The sequence below is a fragment of the Heliangelus exortis genome, chromosome 20 (genome assembly GCF_036169615.1).
Source record: "Heliangelus exortis chromosome 20, bHelExo1.hap1, whole genome shotgun sequence".
Lineage (NCBI taxonomy): Eukaryota > Metazoa > Chordata > Aves > Apodiformes > Trochilidae > Heliangelus > Heliangelus exortis.
The window spans coordinates 2,759,374-2,779,404 of NC_092441.1; the positions used below are offsets into that span (position 1 = coordinate 2,759,374).

Below are 20,031 nucleotides of genomic sequence, written 5' to 3' on the forward strand. Positions count from 1 at the left end.
ACCTTTGATGGTAGACTAAAAAAAGAGAGAGAGAGAAGAGGGGAAAAAAAAAAAATTTCTTTCTTCCCTTATGTTGTTGAAGTCTCCCTACACCCATCCGTTATGTCCAGCTTATCAATTAAGATGAACCCCATGAACTTCAGATGGGTTTTTTTTTTAAAACAAGGCACCAACCATTTGAATGTGTAAAAGTGCCTGGAGCTCCCTTGAACTGGGGGATTCAGTCCTGAGCTCTGTGTACTCGGTGTGAAGTGGAGCCCTTTGATAGAAGTTTTACTGATGTTTTAAATGAAGTCTTCTCGCACACACAAAATAACCCAGATAATTTAAAACCTCTTGGAAAAAAAGAGGGTGGAGAGGAAAAAGGAAAAAAAAACCAAACCACCAAAGCCCCTGGTTGATGCCATTGGTCTAGCAAAAGAAAGTGGTGTTGGTTACCAACAGGAGGGACCAAAAAGCATTTATTTCCATGCTTGCTTTCCCGGGGTTACTTGCTGGAGCAGGGCAAGGTCTGGGCAAAGGCTGGGAGACAAATCCATCCCTGGCATGGGCAGCTTTCCTCAGGAACAAATTAAGCTCCTAGGGTAAGTTTTGTACCATAAATACCAGCAAGAGGGAAGGCTCCTGATGTCTGTCCTGATGCCAACCTCTCAGCCAACACATCAACCACAGAGCTGGGTTTTGCTCCAGCAGGTGATGGGTCCCACTTGCACTCTAAGGCTGTGACCCCCTTCCCTCACTGCTGATGGAATCCTCGGTGCAGGAGAGCTCCAGCATCACCAGGGCCCTTTGAACATCCCACCCATCCCTCTCCCAGAGCAGGAAAAAGTCCCTTGCTCCTCCCTCAGCCCAGGTTTGGCCCTGCACCATGTGCTAAACTTGTAAATGATTTAATCACTGCACTGAGGTGCAGCCCCAGCCTCTGCTTGGCTGCAACCACTTCCCAGCAGGAGTAGCTCCTGCCAAAACTCAGCTGCTGGTAGTTTCCAGCTACCATCACATATGAAAAGAAACTTTTTAAGGCATTAAGGGTCAAGTAAAAAAAAAAAAAACCAAACCAAAAATAGTCAGACAATATTAATTTGAAAAATATAAAATTTTAATAAAGGCTACATCTCTTAATTACAATAATTATTGTACCAAGTAATTTATTTTTTTTTTTAAATGAAACTCTTTATAATGCATAATTTACAGTATAAGTAGAACAAAATGCCATGGCAAAAGTCATGAGTACAGGACTTGTAATAAAAGGCATAAAATATATTTATACATAAACCCCTTAAACAAACAAGGGAAAGCTTGAACCCTGAATATAGGGCGACGCATGGTCTGGTAACACCATGCAGGCACAGGTACTGTACTGATTAATTTTTAAAAACACTAGAGATAGTGTATTAATATTTTCACCATACAATTTCTACAATATATACAGACTTGACACAAAATAGCAATGGCAAACAGAATGCACAGATTAACTTAATCAACACAAAAAACCAACCCAACTGTAGAAATGCAAGGGCTTGCTCAGGAAAAAAAAAAAAAGTTTGCCCCATCCCAACACCCACACGCACACAGGGGTGGCAGAAAACCTTCACCCGTGTCTCCCACTGGCCCACAGAGGTGTTGTGAAGGTCAGGCTGAAAGAAACCAACTGAAACAACCCAAAAAAAAAAAACCCCACCACACAAGGAACCACGTGCTCCACACTGAGCTGAAAAATACACCCCATTGCCACGGCGCTGAAATCCAAACTGTGCTGAGATTGAGACAGAATGGGCACAAAGTGAGCAGCTAGGTGAACACACACAGGGTTTTTAACCTGGTTTTTTTTTGTTTTTTTGCAACCTATCCTCTTGGTGTGCTCGAGTACAGAAATGGGAACTGGATGGCTGCTTCTACAGCTCTGCCAGGCTCAGGGTTTTGCTCTACCTTGCTTCAACCGAGAGGCAGCGGACACCCCTCTTGGCCCCTGGCAGCAGCAAAGCAGAAAAAAAAAACCTCACAGCACAGAAATCCATGGACAAACTAACAATTAGCTGTTGTTCTATTGCATCTAAAGTATTTAATGCTTTTAAGACCTTTATTTCAAATTAGAGCAGCATAGATTAAAATGCACCGGTCTCTAGATGAATGGTAGGACAGTATTTTTATTTCTGCTTTTTATTATTATTATTATTAATTACTATTATTATTATTTATTTAGGAAATTTTTATCTTCACTTGGAGAAATACTGGGCACAATGTCACTCCTTCCCTCTTCCCCTTTCAAAATAAAAAAAAAAACACAAAAAACCCCAAACAAATGAGCTCATAGCCAAACTCGGAAATTTCAGATAGTGGGAACAATATAAAAAAAAATAAAATAATCCTTCCTCCCATCACCCCACTTCCTAGGCCCTCTCTTCTCCATTGTTAAAGCAGCATATCCAAAAACTGGACTTAAGGGAAAACAGACTGTTCAATAAATATCAATAAGGATTACTGTTAAGGTAAGCTATACACAGTTTCTCTTAGTCCATAGATTTCAGATCCCCAGGATATCATATATTATGTATGGAAGTCTCTCAAACAGGGTCTGCATCTCCAATAGCCAACAGTGGTCATGTTTTTAATAAATAGTTCAGGGTTTTTATCATCTCAGTACCCAACTCATGAATAATAAATGCCTTTTTTTTTTTTTTTTTCTCCTCTAAGGCTAATTCAGCAAAGTCTTCACAGACTTCACTTTTTGTTTTTTTTTTTTTCTTCATTGGTTCAGAACTTTTCCTTCAGAGTTGTTGTTTTTTTTTTTTTTTCCTTTCCTTGTCATCACTACTGTTGTGTGTGTCCAAAGACTTTTCTAGCTTAACTTTTCTTAAGATAACACAGATGCCATCAATCAATCCTTTCTACTTTCCCAAGAATCCTTCCTTCGTACATGGGCAGGATGGTTTCATCTTCCCAAATCTCTTCAAACACCGCGCCGCAGTCAAACTCGTCGCTTGCTTTTTTGAAGTAGTATCTGTGGCACAAAGAATGAAAAAGCAGTTTAAAAAAAAAAAAAAAAAATCAAAAGCTAAAAGCAAAGGATGCTTTGGCACTTCTCTTAACCTCAACTTTTCCAATCTCTCCCTCCTAGGATGCTCCTCCAGCTCCCAGTGTGGCCAAAGAAACCTCAAGGCTGCTCAGGTCCGGCAAGATGAAAGTAACCTCGGGGCAGCAGGGATGGTGATGGGACAGAGGGAGCAGAGCTCCTCAGCAGTCACCACAGCTTCTCCAGTGAGTAAATTACACACTTTAGCAGTTGGTATCCTCAGACATAATGAAAATTAGAAAGCGTGGTAATTTCTGGTCAAATATCTTATTTAAGAAATAACTAAATAGAATTTCAAAGCAAAGCATTCTTAAGGTTCTCCACTCTCCCCACCTTCTTTCTTTCATGTGTTTTCTCGTTTCAAAGCTGAAGCCCAACATTAAAATTAGCAACTGTTATTAAAAGGAGAGGCTTTTTAGGCACAGGGATGGATGAAAAGAAACCCATCCCAGCTTCCTGCAAGGCAAGAGCTGAAACTCCGTGGCACTCCTCCTGGAAACAAAACCCGGGAGCTTCACATTCGGAACAACCAAATGCCCAATTCACATTAGTATCCATTTTAAGTGACAGAAACTCCTGGGTTTGTTTCCCAACAGGGCTGGGAGCAGCCCTGGTCTGGTGACACAGGGAGGTCAAGTAGCAGTGTCCTGCATTCCTGCTCTTTTGCTCCGGGTCGTTAGATCATGAAGCCAGAGACAAAAAAGCACCCCCACCCCTCCTGTGTCAAACAGTAAGGACCCCTCTATTATCCTGAATTAGACCGTTCAGCTTCTTGATTAAAGGTTCCTTTTATCCCGTTTGGAGCTTTCTTCCTTCTAAGGCTGCTTAATTGCATATGCACAAATGAAGGGCTTCCATTCAGAGGGGTAGCATTTAGGGAGCCTGTCCGTCTGCCGCCGCACACCTCCTCGGACATGCCTGCTCCCTTTGGAAAAGTGCTTGGCCATCTGATCACCAGGGATGGAAAAACCTTCATCAGATGGATTACCCAAAAAAAAAAAAAAAAAAAATTTGCCCTCCCACATCCTTCCCCAGTAGTTCCCAGGGAACTGGAGTTGGCAGATGGTCGTTAGGGGAAAGGAAAAAGGGTTGCATTAATTTTTTTTTTTTAGGATGGTAAAGGAGATCAAATTAAGCTCATTCTTACTACTGAAACTGATAGAGCCGTGGCAAGGTCTTTCTTAGAGTTTTGGGGGTTTTTTTCTTACTGACTGTTCTACTACACATTTTCAAAATGCTCAGTAACAACAGTCTGCAAATTATTTATTTTTAGGGTATGTTAAAATTATTTTCGTAGGGGGATAAAAGCTGGCTTTTTAGTGCAAGAGATGAAACCAGCTCCATTTAGTCAAGGTATGGTTAGGATTTATTTTTGGAAAGTCACTCCAAGCTGAACTGACACATGTTGAGTCTTTAATGGCTCAGCAAGGAAAAAACATCTTATTTAAGTCCTTCAGAGCCTGCACTCATTGAAGTCAAGGGCCCAGCTCCCACCAAGTTTCATGCTGCAGGTCAAGACCACAATTGCCCAGGCCAGCAGCCTTGAAACAAACCCAAAAAACCCCAAGGAAAGTTTGAATGAATTACAAAGAACTTTCTCTTCCTTTTCCCCTTCTCCGCCCCTCTCCAGATAACAGCCGCTTTTCCCAGTAACTTCCTCCACAAGCCCAAGCCCTGGCTGTGTTTACAGAATTTTTGAGAAAACACACTATGACCTTTTACATAATTACAACCTTATTTCTCAGGGAAAAGGGGGGAAAAATAAAGAGGAGGCAAAGCAAAAAAAGAAAAAACAAAACCCACCAAAACAAAAAACCCTCTCCCACATCTTCAAACGAGTCACTCTGCTCTTATTTGCTCAGAAACGGGCTTTCCATTGAAACATATTTTATGTGGCAAGCTTTGCTACTTTTTTTTCTTTTCTTTTCTTTTTTTCCCTTTTTTTTTGTAAATTTTTTTTTATTATTTTTTGGGACATCTGGCACCAATCGAGGCGAGCAGGCCTGGCCTTACAGCGCCGGTTTGAACCGCTGCCATCTCCAGATTACCCGACACCACCCAGTTTTTTTGTGTGTGTATGTTTGTTTTTTGTTAACACCATCAGTATTAAATTATTAAATCACTGCTTAACTCCTTCTCTTTTTTTTTTGGTTTTTTTGTTTTCTTTTTGGGCCTTTTTTCTTTGCTTCTTTTTTTATTTTTCTGAGCAGAGCAAAGCGGCGATTTCCCGGCGGCTGCCCCACGGCTCTTGGCATCGCGGGAGCCCGAGGTACCCTCCTCACAAAACTGATCCAATCAATAAAGAATTTGGAGAGCAGAGCATTTCTGCATGTCTTTGTGCATTAAATGAAAGGCAAGGGCTTCAAAGACATGCTTATTAAATGTGCCTTAAAAAGAAATCAATGCCAGATGTGACCAAAGCAGCCTAGTTAGTGCCTCCCCATAACACACACGCTACTCCGGGCACTGTGGACCTCTTCCCTGAAGGTCACCTGCAGTTTCACTCAAAGTCCAGCCAAAAGTCAAAGCTTAGATCAAAATGATTCCCTGGAGGTACACACATTTGTGTAATTAGTTTCACCTTGTGTCTGTGCAAGATAAAATGCTGGGCACGGACCCAAGTTCCTTTTATAAATTTCTGTATTGTCTTTACCCAGGTGTAAAGGGGTGAGATCTAAGCAGAACGTTGTTTCATCCTTGTCAGTCACTTAAAAACATTTTCTAAAGTAATTACAGTCTGACAAGGCACAAATAATTGCACCTGGAGGGACTTCCAGGACACAGAGGTTTGAGTAGCCTATTCCTGTGTTCAGGCATGGCACAAAAAAAATGCCTTAGAAAACAAACAAACAAACACAAGTATTTTTTTTTCTGGGGGAGACATTACAGAGCTACTGGAGCAGCAGCAGACCAGGGAAACTGGTCTGCAACTGGGGAAGGAGGCTGCATCAGCTGGAGAAGGAGCACAGTAGACTGGGAGAGGCTTTAGGGGCTGGAAAATGGCACAAGGGTGCAAGAAGCCCAAGGGACCTCTCCTGGAGGTTGTCCAGGTTGGGTGTACTTGCAGGTTGCTGCCATCTGATGGCAGCTGGGCGGGCTGCAAAGATGATTTTGGGGAAAGATGGGCACTATTTCAGCCCCACTGGACAACAGGCACAGACAGACCCCCAGTTCAGCAGCTCCCAGCCTAAGAGTGCCCTTGGGTGAGCAAACTCTGCTCTGCATAAGTGGCCTTTCCAGTGCTAAAGACACCCCAGGGATGGAGCAGCAGCTGAAAGTCCTTGTACCAAACCCCAGTGACCATTTGGAGGTTATATCAGAGGCTGACAGTACAGGGCAAGCCCCTTGGCTCTTTGAAGCCCCAGCAAATTCAGGACAAATTCCAAAATTAAAGCTGGACCTGCCCTCTCCTGCTCACCTGCAGGAGAAGTGGCCAAAAGATGATCCCACCAGTGCCCAAATCTGCTGTGCAAGTATAGCAAAAATTGCCAATGTGAAGCTACTACCATGGGAAGTAGAAAAGCAGGGGAAGCAGCAAACTGGTTAAACTGGGAGCTGGGCCCTGGAAACCAGACAGGCAGGGTTTGCTGGTATTTCTGAGGAGGAACTTGGTATCACTGGCAGAGCAGGGCAGAGGATTTTTTTTTCCCTTAATGAAGGGGAAAAAAAAAAAGTGAACTCACTAGGTCTCAGCTCCATGTCCATTCAGATGCAACAGCCCAACCTTTAACTGACCCCATTTATGGCTTCATCATTGGGAGAAAAAAAAAGTATTAAAAATGGGCCATGCTGAGGGCCCCTTTCTCCATCTCCAAGTTGCCCTCAGGTTGAGTGGGAAGAGAATAAGATGAAGAAGAGAATAAGATGATAAGAAGAGTAAGATGATTGCCTCCAAAAGACAAGGTAAATGTGTCACTGTGGGTAGACCTGCAAATCTGTGCTGATTCTTTTGACTTACCAGAATATACTTGAAACCAAACAAATCCCATATTCTTACCTGTAATTTCCCTTTTTGCTCAGATGTTCTTTAAAGTGCCCAAGTGTCAGGCTCTGGGCCTTTAACATCCTCCTGTAGGGAATTTCTTCTCCACAAAAAAAATAGGTGACGACCAACTCACTGGACTGAGAGGTGTGAACAACTGGCAGTTTCTTTGGCTCTTTGTGACTGAAAAACAGAAAACACACACAAACCCCTCTATTTTTCCATTTGAGAACAAGCAGTTTCACCACACTCAATCCAGCATTGTTTCTGCCACACGTAACCCTGGTCAGAAATATCCTGGGTGTGACCCAAAAAAAAAAAAAAAAAAAAAAAAAAAAGTCAAGATATTCCTGTCCTTGCCATGGATGTGTCACAGCCCTTTTTGCTGGGCTCCTGCTTTATGGCTGGGATGGTGGGAAGTGTGGCACTGCAAAGCATCCAGCCATGGCCAGCAGAGACCTCATCTCCTGCTTTATGGATGGGAGAAGTGAGGGATGGAGGTGAGATGCTTGCTGGAAGCATCAGAGCAGAACCAGAGGCCAGGAGAGGGTGAGTAGGGCACCCCAAACCTCTACCTAGTGAGCCCCAGCACTGCTCATTTCTGAATTTCAAAGGCTGATTTCATCTGTCTTCACACAAAGCATCTGCCAAGCTTTCTTCTCCTGCACAAAACCACCTGCAACCCCCAGCAGGTAACAAAGCAAAACCACCACCAGGTTCTTCACCTGGAGACGTACACAGGTCATCTGATTTTTCCCAGGGAGGATAAAATTAAACTGGATCTTGTCACTCCCACTGGAAAAACCCTTCTTCAAGAATAATTAAAACAATATTAGCCAGCAAAATGGCAAGGCTCCAGTGAATGCCATGCAGCCAAATCTACAACTGCTTCTGAGGCAATGTACACTTGGCATGTCAAAAGGTCACAAAGTGTTAGTCCGCAGTAATTTAGTCTTCCTAATTTGTTCTAAGTCTTTGTAGAGTGGCTTCAGAAAAAAAGCTGCTAGCAAAGACAGCTGGTGGACTTAAGGTCAACCAATTAAAAATGAAAGGCTCTAGTCAGGTGGCTCAGTCTGGACTTCAAACATTACTCATTGCTTAAGATGAAGAGGGTAAGAAAGAAAACTTTAATTATTTAGGCCATTTTAGACCTCTCTGTAGCAGATTTCTTGTTAAAAGAACCATCCTGTAATTAGACTAATCCAATCTTTGTCCACTTTACAGGAATGCAAGTTAAAAAGAGCCAAAGACAAGATTTAAAATGTTTTGTACTTTCTTTAAGAAGAATGTTTGAAAGACGAATTTTCAGATATAAGAATTTCCTCTCCTTTCAAAGCTCCATCCATGTAAGGAAAAGATAATTATTATTTTATATATATATATATATATATTTCCCAATCCCTCTATTTGTGTGCAATACTCACTCTTCTGTTGTTAGACTTGCATTGCAGAAAGGGGTGTTTCCCCCCTGAATGGCAGCAGAGTGGTTTCGATCCCTCTGCTGATTTGAGGTTGAACATCTGAAGTGGAGAGGGGGAGGGCAAGTGGGGAAGAAAAAAAAAAAACAACAAAAAAAAACAGCTTAAAAAAATTGTTGAAATACAATCTTCTTAATTGAAGTCTCCTGTGGGTCATTAAGTTTGCTCTTTGTATCAACTCTCACATGTTGTAAACAATCAAAGGAAGAATTAAAAATGCTGTGGGCTAATTTATCCCTCCATACCCAAATGAACGATAACCAGTCCAATCCTCCACTTGGTATGTAGCTGGAGTCCATCCCAGAGGAAAAAAAAATGGGCAAATTACAGCCATCAAAAAGAGTGGAAGTAATAGTCTAGGATGCAAACTATTTGTGCCCGGAGAGGGTGGGGTTGGAATAAGGAGGCTCATCCTTGGGGCTCAGCCAAACCCTGCCGTCACACATCCCCCCCCAAGATCCTGGCCTCATGGGGAGGACCTAGATGGGGAGGACACCACCCACGCCCACGTTCACCCACCTGAGGGATGGCTGAAGAGGAGCCCAACCAGCACCCACCAACCCCAGCTACTCCCCAGGCCCCGGGGTGGCCCCAGGACCATCCCTCCCGCTGCCCTCACCGTTGTTTCTGTGGCTTGGAGACCTCGGCGAGGCGGCGACACGCTTCCTCCAGCTGGGCCAGGGTGTTGGGTGGGGTGAGGGGGGGCATGGCAGGGTCCTGGATGAAGGGGTGGGCGGGCTGCACCCCACGCGGGTGGCTGCTGGTCCCCCAGGGGTGGTGGCGGCCGGGGGGCCCCTTGGCGAAGTCGGAGCTGTAGGGCTTCTTTGTGCTCTGTGCGCTTGGGGAGGGGAAGAAGTCGGGTTAGAAAAGCTGGAAAATATGACTTTAATAGCAGCTCCTATTCTGCTCGCTCCCTCTCAAAAGTCTGTCATAACATGAAAGGAGGTTTATTGCCAAAAAACATGACATTTTTGTGGTTTTTCTGGTTCTGCGGAACGGCTTTTATATTAAACCGGAGGAGCAAAGAGTCTCATTTGTTTTTAGCGATTGTAAAAATAGACAGCCCATGTAATATATAAATATTTACCAGGAGCGATATTGCTGTAGACAGCTGCGTATTTACCTATGGGGCTTGTGCTTATTTTGTCTCTCGCTCTCCAACATCCACTGCCAGACGTTCTGTGCCCGGTCGGCCTCACCCCCGGGGAGCTGCACCCCCCCGGGGCCGGGCAGCCCCCCGTCCCCAGCCAGCAGGGCGATGCTCTCCGTCCCTCTGCCCGGCCTCTTCGGCAACGTCCCCGTCCTGCTGACAGCAAGAAGAGGACAAGAAGCCCCCCCATCAGCCCCCTGAGCTGCCACAGGGCCATCCATCCCCATCACCCCCATCGCAGAGGGGGCGACGGGTCGGGTGCAACGGAGAGATGCTCGCGACTTACCCGAAGGGCTCCAGTGAAGGGAGAGGGGGGTCGGTGTTTTTGGGGTGTCCCTTGCACTTGGGGTAGCAGTAGAAGTCGCTGCCCGCCGGGCAGCAGCACTGCACCCTCTGAGCCGCCTCCGCTTCGATCTGCTCCTTCGTTTTGGGCACGGTGTGGTGGTGGATGTAGTGGTGGTGGACGTGCTTGGTGGTCTGCTTGGTGAGGAAGCCCTTGCCCACCAAGGCGCACGCCGCCGGCGAGGCCGTGCCGGGCTGCAGCTTGCCCACGGGCAAGCGGTCAGGGGAGCGGGCGCGAGGGCTGTGCCGGCCCATGCCGGGTGACTGGCAGCCGGGGGTCTTCAGCACCCGGGAGAGGTGCTCGTCCAGGATGGCCTGGGGGTCCTCGTCGTAGCTGCCAGAGGGCAGGAGCGAGAGCGGGTGCTGCGGGTGCTGGGGGTTCGCCATCTCCCGACTGCTCTGCAGGCTGCTGAGGAGCTCCGAGCCCTCCTTCTCTTCATCCTGCCAGCCAAGCCATCATGGTGAGGAATCAATGCAAGAGGACAGGGAGACACCAAAGCCCACCCTGGATGTCCCCCCCGAGAGCCACCAAAACGCCTTTACCCCTCCACAGGAAGGACTCAGCCTCTTCCCCTCCGGGCGAGCAGCCATCGCTCTGCCCGTCCCTACCCGGGTTCATCCTTTCTCTTACCTCCTTGATTTGCTGCAGCCTCTCCTCCAGACTGTCCATGGTTTCCTGCTCCTGCTTCAGCTTCTCCAGGCGGGAAATGAGCTCCGCGGCGAAGGCAGCCGGCTCCACCGGGGTCATCTCCTTGGGAAGACGATGGGTCCTCTACAAGGAGCGGGGACAGAAGGCACAAGGCATGTTTAGCGGCGGCGCGGGGCGCGGGGGCTCAGGCAGAGCGGCATCGCCGGCCCCGCTACGCTTGTTGTGTCTCCATGTTTGGATGAAAAGACGACCGCAACAAGGCATGGTCTGCTCTGGATTTTTATGAGCTAGTGCTGTGGCCTCATGGAGTGACATCCTCCCCACCAGCGTTTGCCTTCGGCAGGAGCAGTTGGTCGCACTCTGAGGAACCCCGCTTGTTCTCTCTGTAGTACAACCAGCCCATCAGTAGCTACTCTGAAGTAGAAAATCTTCAAAGACTGTTGTCAAACATCAAAAAAAAAAAAAAAAAAAAAAACCTCTGAGGTGGGAGGGAGAGACTTTAACTCAAGGAATAAAGTGAGTATAAACAGAAAGGGAGTTGGGAAATTAAAAAAAATAAGATGGGGGAGAAAAAGGGAAAGGAGGAAAAAAAAAAAAAAGAAAAAAAAAGAAAGAAAAAGAAAAAAAAAAAAAAAGAAGTCAAACGGTTGCAGATCAGAGAAGTGCTGGTAATTTATTTCCTGGCTACACACTGGGCACCTTTGAGGTAGTGTTGTCTCAACAGTGTCCTAGATCTCTTCGCCCCCCCCCCCAACCCCCCTCCATCTCTTTGTACAGAAAATGAAGAAAGCTGCTGCAGGCTAGCGGTGCTACACTGCTGAGCTTGGCTGCCTCAAGCAGATCTATCAAGGGAAAAAGGGAACATCTCCAAATCAAGTGCAGAATATAAAAAGGCAAAACGCGAATTTCTGCCAAAAGCAGCAAACATGGCAGGAAAAGGAGGGGGGGAGGAAAAAAAAAAACAAAAAAAACAAAAAAAAGAGGAAAAAAGAAACCACCCACCCGACTCTGCCCTCCCTCCTGCTACCCCCACACACCCCACTCCTCACCCCCTCTCTCTGTGTTTTTTATTTCCACCCCCCCCTCTAAAAAAGCAGAACTGCCAACTCTTTCACATACTACCCACCAGATGAGGTGGGGCCTCTCTCCGGCAACCACTTAGCTCCAGAAATGATGTGAGGGTAGAAAAAGGCCACTCTGCTGGAAATTGTCACTCTTACACAAGCTGGCTCTATTCAGTCCCTGATCAAAGCACTGCCTTACAGAGAAAGTCGATTTGCACGCCCTGGGACAAAATAATCTAATTTACAAGCTCAGGCTATAGAACTTTCTTTATGGAGGAAGGGGAAAAAAAAAAAACAACAAAAAACAGAAAAACAAAAAAGAAAAAGCACATAAACCAACCCCCTCCTCCACCAGAAATATCATCTATGATTTCTTGCTGCTTAAGACAGCAGAAAGAGGAATTTTAGCATATTAATCTCAAGACAAGATAAGTTTATACTTGTCTGTGTAAACAGTTTATTCACTGCAGGACTCGGGAGTCTCCACAAGTCAACTGAATCAGCAAGTCAAGAGAGTTAATTTTCAAGAGCATGGCACCACTGCAGATGGGACTGTCCTCCAAGCAAGGCACGGATCTCCTGCAAATGTCTCACTTTTGGGACACCCTGCTTCCCACCAGCTCACAGACAAGGAGCTTTCCAAGGCTGCTGGCAACACGCAGGAGGCCAAGCCCCGGTCTGCTCGGCACCGGTGGAGGTGTCAGGGTGGTGGATGGAGCCAAGGTTCTCACTAGATCCAACCAGGGCGTCTTTGCTTGGATCTGGACCAGGAGGACAAACCCAGTGCTATGGAAAAGCCCTCATTACCACCTGTTTTTTCAGGGATGGACCAAACATCCCTGCACATCATAAGCAGTTTTTTTGCGAGGATGCTGAGACCACGCGGTTCCTGCCCAACACCAAGCAGCTTCTCCTCTCTGGCATCATGTAGGGATGGAAACGTCCTCCTCCTTTGCTCCTTTCCCAGTCCCAGTGTTTCCCATGGCCAACCCTGCAGCTCCCACCTCAACTTACCGGAAAATGAGGTAGAGAAACTTGACCATTGGCCTTGACGCTCCGATGCATCTCCCGCTGGAGCTGCTTCTTGCTCCCAATCCTGTACGGGGGGATCCCATCTCTGCACATGGAAGAGAGGTCACCATCCATCAGCCAGGGCTCTCCCAATGCTCTTTAACTTACAAACTTCTCCAGCACCTCTAAAACCACCCAGGCATGACCCAAGCCAATGTTCCCAAGGGTGCTGAGCCCTCTGGATGTCACCTGAAGCCAGGAAAAGCCTCAAACATCCGGCAGCTTGGGAAGGACCTGTGTCACCATCTATGTGGATGTGCAGTCATTAAGCAAAAGCTGAAATGGAAGCTGAAGCTAACTCTGGGTGGGAAAACACCCAAAGATCCCATCAGCTTCACTTTTGAGAATTCTTAAGAGAAGGGCCCTTCTAGTGTAAGGTTTCTGCTCCTGCCCTTCATTTTTGTTGCCTTTTCGCCACCAAATTACACTCCCTGGGACCACAACTTTTCTCAAGCTGTGAAACACCCCATGGGGTGTTGGCACTGTGGAAAGAAGAAGGAAAAGGCTGAAGATGGATGGCTACCAAAAGGCTGCTTGTCATCTCCAGTCTTATTTAAGATCCAAGATGTTTCTCCTGCCCTGAGGCTGGCCAAGCAGAGTCAAGCTGCCATGAGGCATGAGCAAAGCTGGGCCATGCCCTCCAGGAATGACATTGGTCCCCTCAGCAATGTTGGATCATGGCTGTGAAGCCATCAGAAGAGACCAAGCAAGGTGCACCAGTGGAAAAAGGCCCTGAACAACCCCCTCGAGGCAATGCAGGATGTTTTCATCTGGCCAGGCAAAAAAAAAATTACCTCAGTTAGGATTAAAGGGCCTGCTATAGACAGTGGGGACAGCCGGAAGAACATGCCTGGAGATCCTGAATGTCTAATTCCACCCCTTCCCTCAGACTGGCTGAATAACCTTGATCTCCGGTCCCGTCCCTTTCATCCACCTGCCCCCACACCTGACTCATCTCCTCGGTGGAGAAAATAATACAACTCCTGCCCAAGGAGCAGCCACGGCAGCCAAGCAGACAGAGGTGGCCCCCGTGCTGCTGCCAGAGGAGCCAGCATGGCACAGCATCCCTGAATGCCACCTCCTGTGGCCATGGAGGGGGTTGGTGGGCACACACTGACATGTTCTGGGCAGGCAGCCAGAGAAAAGGCAGAGGGGAATGCTCTCCCAGAGACACCAGGACCCTTCAGACCCTTCAGACACCATCAGTCCATGCTCAAGGTTTGCAGGCCTTTGGGAAGACCTTGGCCAAAGTGTTGGGTTTGCCATAACATCAGCAAGATGAAGCTGCAAAGCCTGAGTGAAAGACCAGAAAAATTTCACCCTGAAAAACTTAGAAAAAAATCTTTATAATAAAAAAGAGCATTCCTGGACCACAGAGAAAGTCCCTTGCTGCCACAAGATGAACATCAGTGTAGAGAAGACCACAAGTCCTCAGGTGTCACTGATAATGAAGATGCCTGAGGAGAGGAACAGCAGGAAAGAGCTCCCGGAGAAGAACCGAGTCCCCGAAAGAAAGAAGGCTCGCCGCAACATCTGGTGGAGAATGCGGGCAACAACAGCAGCCGTGAACGCTGAGGTAATATAAAGAGCTCTACACGACCACGTTGGTTGCGGGAAGCTCTACAAAGCCTGGCTTAAATGCGAAAGGCGATAAAAAGAGCTTCGAAATACGCAACCACGTCAGATGGAGACACCACAGTGGTGCGGGACGCTCTAGAAAAGAGCTCCAAAAACGCAACCATGGGAACAAGCTCCACAAGGCCTAGCTTAAATGCGGAAGGCGGCGTGTAGAAGCTCAAAATAGAAGCCCAGCACGGCGAGATACAACAGCCCGGTATGGCGAGCCAGGTGGGAGAGAAGAATGAGGCTCGAAAGGCGCAGCAAGTTGGCGCGTGGAACTCAAGCCCGAGGAATGCTGAAGCCGAAGCGGAGCTCTGAGCGCGCATCAAGTCAGTGCGGGCCCTGAAACGGAGTCTCCCAGGGACACGCGATAACGCGGTCCTGAAACGGAGCCTCCCAGGGACACACAGCGCGGTCCTGAAACGGAGCCCCCAGGGACACGCGATAGTGCAGTCCTGAAAACGGGGCCCTAGGGACACGCGATAAGACTGGTGCGCCGAATGCTCGGAGAAGTCTCTGCATGGCCAGGCATTCCGAGGTGGCGAGTACCAGCGAAAGCTGAGCTGGTGCTTATGAGACCTCATCTCCTGCTGATAATAAAGACCAAAGCAAAAAGGCCGGTAAGAGCCTGAACTTTCCCTCCATTAAGGCTAAGAAAAAAAAAAAAAAAAAAAAAATATTTATTAAATGTCTATCCGGTGCCCCCTCGATGCTCTTAGCTGAGTGTCCCGTGGGGCCCGAGGCGTTTATTTTGAGAAATGTTTGTTGAAAAATGATGAAAATAATTAAATGTTTATCCGGTGCCCCCTCGATGCTCTTAGCTGAGTGCCCTGCGGGGCCCGAAGCATTTACTTTAAATGAATTATGTCTGAATGAAATGTTTTAAAAATGAATTGTAAAAATGTTTAAAAACGAACTGTAAAATGTTTTAAAAATGAATTGTAAATTATTGTAAATGTATAATGAAAAATAATGAAAATGTTAAGGCCTATTGAAAAAAAAGAGGTTTATTTTTTTTTTCAACAAACAACAAAAAAGGGGGGAAATGTAGAGAAGACCACAAGTCCTCAGGTGTCACTGATAATGAAGATGCCTGAGGAGAGGAACAGCAGGAAAGAGCTCCCGGAGAAGAACTGAGTTCCCCAAAGAAAGAAGGCTCGCCGCAACACATCAGCTTGTCTAGACACCAAGGTAAAATGAGATAATTGTCCTCATGTCCCCATTGCACAACATGGGACTTCAGAGAGCTTTCTGGGGAACCAGCCTGGCACACACACTGGCCATGGCCACCAACAGCAATGGCTGGTGGCCACCAAGCATTTCTGCTCCACAAGCCCATGCCATGCCTTGGCTTTGGGAGAGGGATGGGGGGGAAAAGCAAATGTAAGGTGAAAAATAAATTAGTCTGTATCTTCAGAGAAGCATTTGTTCACTGAGGGTCTCTTGGGGAAGACTTCCAATAGAGGTAACAATGAGTAAAATTTTAAAGGTAAGTAAAAATGCCACCATGAGCACATCACACGCATACATCCACCCAGGACTAACCCCATTAACATATTCAATGAAAGAGGAGGTGTCCTCTAGAGCTGGCAGTCCAAGAGCCCAGATGGGGAAGACCATGGAAGCAGCTGATGGATGGTTTGTGTTCAACATGAGGCACCCAAGGCCACGACCAGGGGACAACAGGGAGTCCCACAGCCCTCCCATGCTCCCCACCTCTCTCCAGGTCTGCAAACACAAGACAATATCCCATAGCCCCTCTTCTGTGGCCACCAAGCTAGAAGCACTTCTCTTTGCAGGATATCCCCAAAGTCCCAGGGTCAAAGGACCATCTCTGCCCAAAAGGACAGTCCTGGAGGAGGTTATGGGGCAGGAGTGGGGACTCACACTGCTCTCAAGCATAATGGCTTGAAAATAAAGAGGAAAAGGACACATTGGTCCAACAGCACAGCTTCTCACTTCATTTAGGTTTGTCCTTGCTCAGGTCAGTACAAAAGCTGCTCCTTCCTCCTAAAATTCTTTTGGTTGCACTGGAGAGCTTCATAACAAACCTCCTGTTCCCTGGTTCTACTCCCCTCCCTCCTCAGAAGAGTTTTACAGCTTGTAACAATGTGAAGAATTAAAGCAAACAAAAAAGACATAGATTAAAAAAAAACAAAACAGAGTGAGGTATTTCACTGGGATGGGAAAGCTATGGAGCAGCTCAGGAAAGTCAGCCTGGGGAATGGGAAGGGTCTTCTACAGCTACTTTGATGAGTGCTGTTTAATCCTTAGGCCTTCCACAGAAAACAAGGAAAAAGGGTGGAAGGGATGGAAAAGGGACAAGAACAGGGTGAAAGGGTGGTCCCCAATTGCAGGAGGGTCAGAGGGATGCAGCAGGAGCCAGGCTGAGTACAGCAAGAGATAGGGAGGTGGGGGGAACCCTGATGCTGAAAGACACCACGATGCCTTTGAACCAAAAAGGCTGAGCTTGGCCAGAGGATCCAGAGCAGGACAAGGTTAACCCCAGCCCCCCAGGTGCCATCTCTCCCCTTACCCAACAGCAAACACTTGCACTCAACTTTCTTGGCTACTAAAAGCTGCGGGCTGAAGAGCTGCAGAGTTTAGGCCCTAAATAGTGGAGTTTAATTATAAACATTTCAGCTAACCAGGCTGGGGCTAAGCCAATCTGTTTCTGGGGGAAACACTAGTTTGAAGTCTTCTACCCAGTCAGCTGCCATTTAAGCTGAGCCAATTATCTTAGCCTTTTGACTCAGATGTGCCTGACCTAACCTGAATGTAGTTTTACTGCTGCTTTGAAATATCAGACTCATGCGCATATGCATTCACTCCCATCTTCATTTGGCAACGGCTCTGAAACAAGCCTCTGATCTTGCCAACATCAAAAGCCTGGTTTGTAAGATAAGGTAATATTTGAAGTTTGCTCAGCAGCATTCCCCTGTGTCCAAAGTAAATCCATAAATAAGATATAAGCAAATAAAAAAAAAAAAAAAAAAAAAATCCCCTTTCCTCTGCACCACCACCGCCGCCCCCCCCCTCCCTCAATCAAGAAATGGAAATATAAATTTGCATGCTGCTTTGTGGCTGTTACAAAATAGATACACACAGGCTGAGCCCTGCCATCTTTAACTTAAAAAGGAAAAGCAGATCAGGCATTATTTGGAGACCTCTCCTAATTCCAGGACAGTTAAGATTTAGATTTATTTGAAAAAAACAACCAACCTAACAAAAAAACCCCACCAAAAAAACCCCCAACTGACAAAACCCACAATCCTTACTTTACTGCTACATCTGACAGACTTTTCCAGAACAAGTTTTTCCTCTTCAGTTGATACCAATATAAGCCAAAAGAACTAATCTGCATTCACTGCTGGAACAGAAGAAACCCGGGTCCTCTGTTTGTGAAAGGGGCAAAACCTCGCAGGCAGAAGAGCAGCCAGGAGAGGCTGTGAATCCCACATGTTCCCCTGCAACCCTGGCAAGCAGGAAGTTTTCCATCAGCCTTAACTTTAAGCCCAGCCTTCCAAACTGCCAATTTTCCTTCTCCCACTTCCCAAACAACACCAAAAAAAAAAAAAACAAAAAACACAACAGCAAAACCAACCACCCAGCATCACAACCCGAGACGGACAGAACGCAACTCCCGGGGATGCAGCAGGAAATATTCCAAGGCTCCATCACCCCATTCCCCCCCCTCCAAACCTGGATCTGGGGGCAGTTTAATCAGCCAAGCTTCCCCAAACTCTCACAGCCTGCATGGGCCATTGTTACGGCAGGAAAAAACAGGCAGGCTCCTTTCAGGGGCTGCTTTATGGGGAGCTCCTATTCACTTGTTCAAGCAAATTTCAAAGCAGGCTGCTGCCCTCTCATCCCTGCTAAGCTCCCCTGGACTAACAATGGGCTGAAAGCGATTCAGTTAAGCCTTTCATCCACCATGCACTTTATTTCTCACTCAGTGCTCTCATCTGTATAAGGCCTACAATTGGCATTGCTGTGAAGAGAGGGTATAATCCTAGCCCTGTGAATCCCAAGTGACCCTACACTGGTCCAGAAATGACTAACCCAATGAATGCTCTGTTGACACATGATCACATACAACCAGAGCCAGTAAGAAGAAATAAAGAAGTCACCCTATGATTCAGCTCTTTTATTTAATGCCAATATTGTTCAATAAGGGAATCTGGTGGGACAACAAACTATTTTTTTTTTCCGTAATATCAGTTCAAAACACACATGTGCATTAAAAAGAAAAAAAGAAAAGAGCTTTTGTTTACGCATCGAGGATTTTTGGTAAATCCTGTTTTCCATTGTGCATCATCACAAGCATTGACTCTAAAAACCCAGCATGCAAACCTCTCCAAGGAGCACACAGGAATCACTGGACACGTCTGACAGACAGACTGGAGAAGTTTCACCCCTGAGATGCAGCCCAGGAATGCAGCATCCTGTTTTACAGGTGGGCTTTTCTAGGGCACTTGCACTTAAGTGAAGCTCATGAAATGCAAACAGAACTGTCTGCCTTCTGCCCAGATGAAGAGGATGCTCTGTAAGAGCACTGGGTGAGTCTCACCACCTCCCTTACAGGCACAAAAGCACCATTTCTCCCCTGCTGGGGAAAGCAAACCAAGGAAAAAGGGTCAAACAACTTGCTCCCAGTTGCACCCTCCTCAGAAGAGGAGGAAAAGACAGATCCTACAATTCCTGGGCTCAGCATCACCTCTCATCCTTATGCTCCTCCAACACCCAGACCTGATCCATGCAGCTCCCTTCAAATGGCTCTTTGAAGGCTGCCCCAGCCACACTAGCTGAGCAGCTATCTGCCCCTTCAGGTCACTGGCCCTATGAATGTACATTCTGACATTAATGACAAACCTTAATTACAGAAAGTACTTCCTACAGGAAGTAATCTCCCCCTCTTTGATGACTGATAACTAGTTAAGGAAACCTGGCCTCAAGACAAAGGCTCAGGGAGATATGCTCCTCGGGTTAGTTAGTCAGGCAGCCCCATTAGCATAGGGGAAAACATGTTTGCTCAGCTGCAGTTGCAAGATGGCAATCCAGGGATTCATTTTCCTCCATCTGATACCTGCAGCCACTGCAGAGGCTCCCACAAACCCTGCTACACCTCCAGGTTTGGGTGCACACCTCGGTTTTGGCAGCCCCATGCCAACAGGGCATGCAGGAGCAAGGCCATGACCCTGGAGCCATCACTGCCCTAAAACCCTTCTGGGGGCAGATCCCAAAAGGACTCATCCCACCCGGGGTACTCACACGCTGCTGTCTGTCATGGACATGGAGTCATCTGTCAGAGCATCACTGGAGATCTCACTGTCATTGGCACTGGTTGCTGGGGCAAAAACATAGCCAGAATTCACATGGTATGGGTTAACGGGGTCGTTCCTCTTGAAGGACCTAGGGACAAGGAAAACAGGAGTCTAGTTAACAGCCAGGCTTGGAAAAAAGGGAGACAGTTTCAGGGGAGCACTCTCCTGATGGGAAAAACACACCGCTGGCTGCTCAACCACCCATCAGCTACAACCAGGACAGGCTCTGTAAGAATGCACCCAAAGTCCAATTTTAAACATGTTGCTTTCAGCACTTG

The 20,031-nt window shown here is 46.8% G+C and overlaps 1 protein-coding gene and 1 long non-coding RNA gene across 5 annotated transcripts in view; one reads left to right on the plus strand and one right to left on the minus strand.

The window, feature by feature from the left end:
* Positions 1-11,312, plus strand: LOC139805798 (uncharacterized). 2 transcript variants are annotated; one of them, XR_011729997.1, is made up of 3 exons: positions 1-584; positions 3,119-3,258; positions 5,281-11,312. It is a non-coding gene; the product is annotated as an uncharacterized lncRNA (long non-coding RNA). The 2 variants fall into 2 exon arrangements; XR_011729998.1 differs by having other exon boundaries at positions 3-584; positions 8,280-11,312.
* The window catches only part of AXIN2 (axin 2), a 27,034-nt gene continuing 8,080 nt past the window's right edge, over positions 1,078-20,031 (minus strand). The window contains exons 3-11 of one of the 3 annotated variants that reach the window (XM_071764634.1): positions 19,701-19,841; positions 12,753-12,855; positions 10,657-10,797; positions 9,970-10,466; positions 9,657-9,836; positions 9,153-9,371; positions 8,480-8,575; positions 7,071-7,238; positions 1,078-3,001 (exon numbers count right to left, since the gene is read on the minus strand). In XM_071764634.1, coding sequence (XP_071620735.1) covers positions 2,875-3,001; positions 7,071-7,238; positions 8,480-8,575; positions 9,153-9,371; positions 9,657-9,836; positions 9,970-10,466; positions 10,657-10,797; positions 12,753-12,855; positions 19,701-19,841 — 1,672 coding nt within the window. In that variant the 3' untranslated portion in view covers positions 1,078-2,874. Of the gene's footprint in view, positions 3,002-7,070; positions 7,239-8,479; positions 8,576-9,152; positions 9,372-9,656; positions 9,840-9,969; positions 10,467-10,656; positions 10,798-12,752; positions 12,856-19,700; positions 19,842-20,031 lie in introns of all 3 variants that reach the window. The other 2 variants (XM_071764632.1, XM_071764635.1) reach the window with 2 other exon arrangements.